Below are 6,733 nucleotides of genomic sequence, written 5' to 3' on the forward strand. Positions count from 1 at the left end.
AACAAACAAATCTACAATGACTATTCAAATGGAAAAAAAAAATCTAATACTTCTTCCAGGTCACCCTCCTAGAAGTAGGACATATATAGATAAGATAGAGTGTAACATGAAGGAATAGAGGCAAAGAGATCTCCCCTGCTACAGAAATACTGAGAGGGCACACAGAATTAACAACCACTATAGTTTGCTGAGCTAGACCTTGAGGTACGCTGGCTCATTAAAATGTCACGAGAACTTTATGAGGTAAGTCTATAACCATCCTCATTGGCAGCTCAGAAAACTGATGCCCAGAGGGGTAAGTAATGTCCCTAAGGCTACACAACTAAGAAAATGGCAGAGATTTGAATCTGTCTCCAGAGTCAGAGTCTTAGCTACTCTTAAGAGCAAATGTGAAGAAATGGGGCTGAGAGAGCAAAAGTAATGAACAAAGTTGTCATGAACTTAGTGAGGATGACGAGAGAACATGAAAAGGAAAAGCAAGGCATTTCCTATAAGTGGAGAGAAGAGAAGATGTTAGTGGAATAAACAGAATAAGCTGGTATCTAAAGAAATGGCTTATAACAGGGAAATTCTTTATTCCTTATTTAAGAATTAGGAAAGGTACACAGAGAGGGCAACCTGAGAGCCAAGAAAAGGAAAAACGAATGGCTTGTAAAAGAAATTCTATCTCCACAGATCAGCATTATGATCAAATTGCTGAAAGAGGAAAAACATTTGTAAGCTGGATGTATTTGCTGTTGAATTTTTTAAGTCTGTAGAGATTGCCAACTCAAGGGTGGATAATGTGAGTGTGTTGCTTGAGTGTAGGTTAATAAGGAGTGATGGGGACTGTGGCAAACTGAAGGGTACATGCCTTGTCTCAAAGACTGTTTAAAATTTGTAGTTGATATGGAAATGCTGGCTAGTGTTGCCAGATGTCTAATTTTTTTTAGATGCCGGAGATGTGTATGTTTATGTAAAGTGTCCAAATTGTTCAATGTTGGCCACCAGTTCACATTAAAAACACCTGTGTGGACTGATCAAAACATTTGTAGGTGAAATTTGACCCATTACTTGCCAATGTGCTCCTTATGCTTTAAAGGATGCCTTTGTATGTACTGGTCTCCCAATTTGAGATACTTTTCTCCCCAGTCCCCTAACTTGGTCCACCTAACAAATATCCTTATTCTATAGACCTGGCTCAGATGTCAACTGCTCCAAGAAATTTTCTCTGAATCCTTCTCTCCTGAATGTGTCCGTCACTCCCTTTTCTCTGCTACCTCAGTGCTCTGCACACACGTGCTGTATTTATTCAGCTGGTATGCTTTTGTTTGCCTGTCTCTCTCCTCTTCTAGCCTATGGGCCTTTTGAGAGCAGAGCTGTCTCTCTCTCACTCATCTCTGTAACTCAGACCCCAGCGATGAAGTGACAGGTGTTCATGACCATGGGAAAAAGAAGAAATTGTTGGCACACAAAACAAGGAGGTTAATGGTGACTTTTGCAGTCAGGAGGAGGGTATTAAAGGCTGCAGCTGATTAACATGGCTGAACATTGATTACAGGATTTTTGCAGCAATTTTGCTGCTTTATACCCCACAGGTACCTGTTACAAACCCAGCAGGAAACAGGTGCTAAGACAAAGAGTGAGAACAACAATAGACAAGGCACAAGCAGGAGAAGGAGATGGCAGGAGTAGGCAAAAAGAGGCCAAAGACTGAAAAAGGAAAAATGGTAAAGTGTTTTATCAGGAAATACCTTAGGGAGTCTGAACTTAGGAAATCATGTTTAGGTTGCATCAACTGGAATTGGGAAAGAGAATGTGCAAAGAATTATAATCTTAGAGCTAAGGAATAGCATAACTCCTAGCACATATTGAATGTTCAGTCAATTATTGTGGAATAAATCTAGCAATATGGACATACACAAATGAACAAGGAATGAGGCTGAAAATTAAAAAATGAAATGAAGAGAGATAACAAGTAAAAGGTTAACAATGAATATTATAAATTGATACAAAACATTTATGTAAATATAGTTTACTTTGAAGTATAAAGAATCATAAATATGTGTGATCTGAAGATGCTCCTTAAAAGTAAAATGCCCTTTGAGACCAAAAAGAGATGATAGATAAAACACGCTTTGGAAATTGAAAAGTACTGAACAAAAGGAATTGGATAAGAAAAATATGAACTTGCAAAGTGTTTTAAGTTATGGAGAGAATATGCACATTAAAATATGGGGCTTTGGCTATAAAAAAGATGCCCAAACCTGAAGGTTTCTTCTCAGATTATGGGAGGGGGCAGAAGAGTGTGGTGATTAAAGCCCACTGTCACATCTCAGCTCTGCCACTTTCTAGTGCTGTGACTTAACTTCTCTGAACCTCAGTTTCCTCTAGGAAAGTAGAGATATGATATCAGCGCCTCAGGGGGTTGCTGTGAGGATTAATTAAGACCAGGCATGTAAAGCGCTTGGCACCAAGCCTAGCACACTGCAAACACTCCATAAATGCCAGCTGTTATTATAAACTACTTGACAGGAAAGTCAAGGAGCAGAGAAACTTAAAGCATCTCTATAATTACACGAATTGTGATGAAACAAGTTAAAATCTTGCTTCGTTTTCTTCTAAATTGGATTTTGTAAGCTAAACATGATTCTCTCTGTACCTAGGAGCAGTTGCTAGGAGAAACTGGCAAAAGGCAATAAAGTGGTGAACTCAGTCATTGTTCTTAAAATAAATATGAAATGAGATGGGAGGCTTTGGAATGACTTTTTTTTTTTTTTTTCCAGAGGGAAAGAATAACTTCCCAAATGAGAAGTCAGGTGAGGACACTGACAGGATGCTGGTGGAAGATAGACGAGAAGCAAGGGACATAGAAACCACGTTTCTGCAAAAAGCTGGTGCTGAGTCTCCTGGACCTTTTTGTTGTGAAAAATGTATAGCTGGGAATCACGTACAATTATTTATGGAGGTGTATATTTATGCACCTTAGTGAGATAATTTAAGCTGGATGTCTGAGGAAAAGATAGAAGAACGTATTGACATGTATCCATTTTATAGGAGGGAAACTAAAGGTGGGAAGAGACAATTTACACAGCGGTCAGGTGCACCGGGGTGATGTCCCCAAGGCTGGATTAGAATTGTTTCTGTTATTATCAGCTGGCAAATCAAATATGTTTATCTCCCCATGACTCTGCTTCCTCAACTGTAAGATGAGACAAACACTATCTGCCTACGAAGGTTATCATGAGGCTGGAATGAGACAGAGTTTGTAAAGTGCATGGTATTGTAACGATGGTTCTGACATTACTATTCACAGAAGTAGAAAGCTTTCGGTCTCCCAAATATTTGTGAGATGTTCTCATGTACTGAACTCATAAAAACATAATTTTTATTAAATTCGCTTCTATTCAAGTGTACCATATTTAGTTTTGGTACCTATAATTTTAATAAGAGGAATTTGTGTGTTTTTGTTAATGAAAAATTTGCAATTAACATTATTCTTGACCAGTTTAAAGGGCTACTACTAATTCTGCTTGGGGCATGCAGGGTTAGTTTAGAAAGTAAAATAAATTTCTGAAACCTCTGGCCTGTGTCAATGGATTTGTGACTATATCAGTGAGGGGTGGATTCAGGTTATGAAAATATGATTTATAAGCCTTCTATTACATAAAGTACCTCATCCTCTTGTGTCCATTTTAGTGACTGCTTTTACACACATGTTGGTGGTAATTGGGTGACAAAGATTTGGTGTATGGCAAATACTTTCTAAGTATCCAACCCCCTCGCCCCCAAATCACTATTCATGTTAAGCTCTCAAGAATGAAGAAAGGTCTGTGAGAACAACCAGCTGTGAGCAAGTTGCTATTATCTGCAACTTGGATTCTCCAACTAGTTACTTTTTGGTCTGCATTACTCTTCCAGAAGCTGTTTGTGACATAAGCCAGCCTCTCTAAGTGGCCATGCATTATATGGTGAGAAATACTGAACAAATATAACCCTGCCAGATGCTAAGCTAAGTTTCCCCCCTCAAAATCACACAGTGCCTTTTATGGGGTCATTTAAATGAGTTATACCGATAATAAGCAGTGAGATTTATAAATACATATCTAATGACTCTCTTTATTCATACTAAATATGGCAAGTGGATATTATAGAGGTTGCTAAATCAAATGCTAAGTGTCCCAGCTGTTTAAATTCACCAAGTTTCTTTCTTAATGAAAAACAGATAATGCTGGCTGACAAGAATGCTAACCAAATGGTCCCTTCTGGCCTGACTAGAACAGAGGGGAGAATATAATGCAGAGAAGATTCTGAACACATTGTACTTTAAAGCAAAAGCTGTGTAGCTCACTCATGCTGAAGCATACACCAAACTCTTCTTTCAGCATACATTTAAAATTAAATTCAAATCTGACTGTACCGCTTTTGCAAGCTTCACGCCATGCTCGTAAGTGAGCGGTTTCTCTTTCATATACAGCAAACGGGCCAAGGTTTTGGGGTCATCGCGGAGATCAATCTGGCAAAAACATACATGTGATAAGGTCATTTATTTTTTCAGGCATTACCAGGTATTTTAAACTGTGACATAATAGAGATATTTTTCCCTTTGACATCTATGTAGTTGCCAAATCTTCTTTAAAGAAGCACATACACATGTCCATATTATGTCTAAAAATTAAAATAATTTTTTTGTAAATATATACATGAGGCTTTTCTTGTATTTCCCCCAGGACTTACTCCAATGATTCTGTGGCCGTTCAGATGTTTTTGAAAATTCCCATTTATTTCTAGAGCCTTTATGGGACACATAAAATAATTGATAAATCTTACTACCTTACAGTGATGCTCATTTGATCCCAAATTAGGTTACTCATTTTTAATAATTTATTTCCTAGAAAAATGGATAATTTTGGCTTTTCCAAACCAAATCTTCATCCCTCAAAGGGCTGCTGTGAAAATATTTTACTGAATGTACTGCAGCTGAAGGCAAGTTCTAGAGATGAATTTCTAAGGATTTGTTCCAGGAATAAGCATTAATCTTTTCAAAGGTAGAACTACTTTGAAAATAGCATGGATTAGGTTTTATAATTTAATTAAATATTTTAGTTGCTTTAAAATCTCACTGTGTATGTGAACCCATGCATATATGAATGGGTGTGAATGTGGGCACACATAAGCTTGTGTTTTAAAGGAAAACCAGTATATTCATATATTAAATTTATTTACGAGGGTTTCATTTATAAGCATTGTGCAGCTTTACTAATTTGTGTAGTTTTTGTTGTTTTGTTTTTGTTTTTGGCCTTCATTGTTCTACTTAGTGTCCATCTGTTATAAATTAGTCTCGAATTACACAGAGATGTTTGCATATCCCATCACATATTTTGGCAACAGGGATCAGGACTCCATCAATACGGTCAAACATTATCATCTGGGATTAAGGCAAAAGACTTAATTTAAACAAACAACTTTCAGAGCAGAAGCATTAACTGTATTCTGATTTATTGATGTGTTAATTATATGTCCATATCCTCTCTGGTAAATATTTTTCTACTTTTATGTTTTTAAAAATTTCTCTTTGTTAAGCAGAATATAAAATGAGAAATAGAAAACAACAGCATATGAAACAGATAACAATAAAATCCTTCAGTATTATTCATTTCTGTGTCTCTGGGATAGTAATTTCAGTTTAATATAGCAAAGAACAAAATCTATTTAAAACTATAGAAAGTTGGAACAATATTTAACAATTCTGTGCAATTACTGTTGGAAATTCAAACTATGAACTTCATTAGCTTTCAAAACATTTTAAAGGCCTTTATAATCACAGGTTTGTTTATCTGGTATATTTGCTTTAACTTTTTTTTAAAAAATCTGGAAGACCAAAGGCTTAAAGAAAATAGAAAAGAGTAAATTTCTGTCTTCCTTCTCCAGGAGTATTACTAAGGAGTTTCTATCATAATGTGGCTATTCTGATTGCTGGGGTCATTTTGACATTCATACCTATTTTGTGACTTTCAAACAATCATGGATTTTAGATATAAAAAATATTGGCTAATAAGTATAATTGATATCCCCATGTCATTCCTCTGGCTTATGGCTGGAGATGGGCATCTATTTCAAAAAAATTAATATGTTATTTAAAAATAAAAAGCCGAGATTAATTTTTAAAGGCCACATCACAACTTCCTGCTTCACATCAAATAGCTCTATTTTTTCAGTTGTGGCTAAATAATCATGCAGATATTAAGAACAGCTGTTCATGGGATTGATATATCTGAGATACTCTTCTATAGTGTCTGATAGAACAGGATGTTCAAGAGATACACAAACCGTCTTTCCTTTTTGGCCACCCTCCTGCCCCACCCACCCCACCCTGCCATCACCCGCCTGTTAACCTGGGTGCCTATGAGGATGTAAGGCACATGAGGCATGCAGTCCTTCAGCTCCGGGACCCATTCCTCCTGGACATTGTGGTAAGAGGCAGGATTTACGACAGAGAAGCAGATCAAAAACACATCAGTGTTGGGGTAGGAGAGAGGCCTCAGCTGGTTGTAGTCCTCCTATGGGAAGAGCAAAGAATTTATACAGCCTGGGTGAGAGGGGTCTCTTGTGATTCCGGGGAGTGCCAGGCCCAAGATTCTATTGTAGCCCTCTGTGACCCTGTTCCTTCCCCTGGAATCTGGTACTTCCCTATACTACTAGAAATAAAGAAGCCATCAGTCAGGAAAATACCTTTTTGTTGTGTATGGAGATT

General features: G+C 37.2%; 1 protein-coding gene across 1 annotated transcript in view; it reads right to left on the minus strand.

Moving 5' to 3' along the window:
* The window catches only part of RHOJ (ras homolog family member J), a 78,193-nt gene that overhangs the window by 7,490 nt on the left and 63,970 nt on the right, over positions 1–6,733 (minus strand). Inside the window, exons 3-4 of the mRNA XM_011384635.2 lie at positions 6,375–6,539; positions 4,400–4,495 (exon numbers count right to left, since the gene is read on the minus strand). Coding sequence (XP_011382937.1) covers positions 4,400–4,495; positions 6,375–6,539 — 261 coding nt within the window. The remainder of the gene's footprint in view (positions 1–4,399; positions 4,496–6,374; positions 6,540–6,733) is intronic.

This window comes from Pteropus vampyrus, unplaced genomic scaffold (assembly GCF_000151845.1).
Source record: "Pteropus vampyrus isolate Shadow unplaced genomic scaffold, Pvam_2.0 Scaffold15, whole genome shotgun sequence".
In the NCBI taxonomy this organism is placed as follows: Eukaryota; Metazoa; Chordata; class Mammalia; order Chiroptera; family Pteropodidae; genus Pteropus; species Pteropus vampyrus.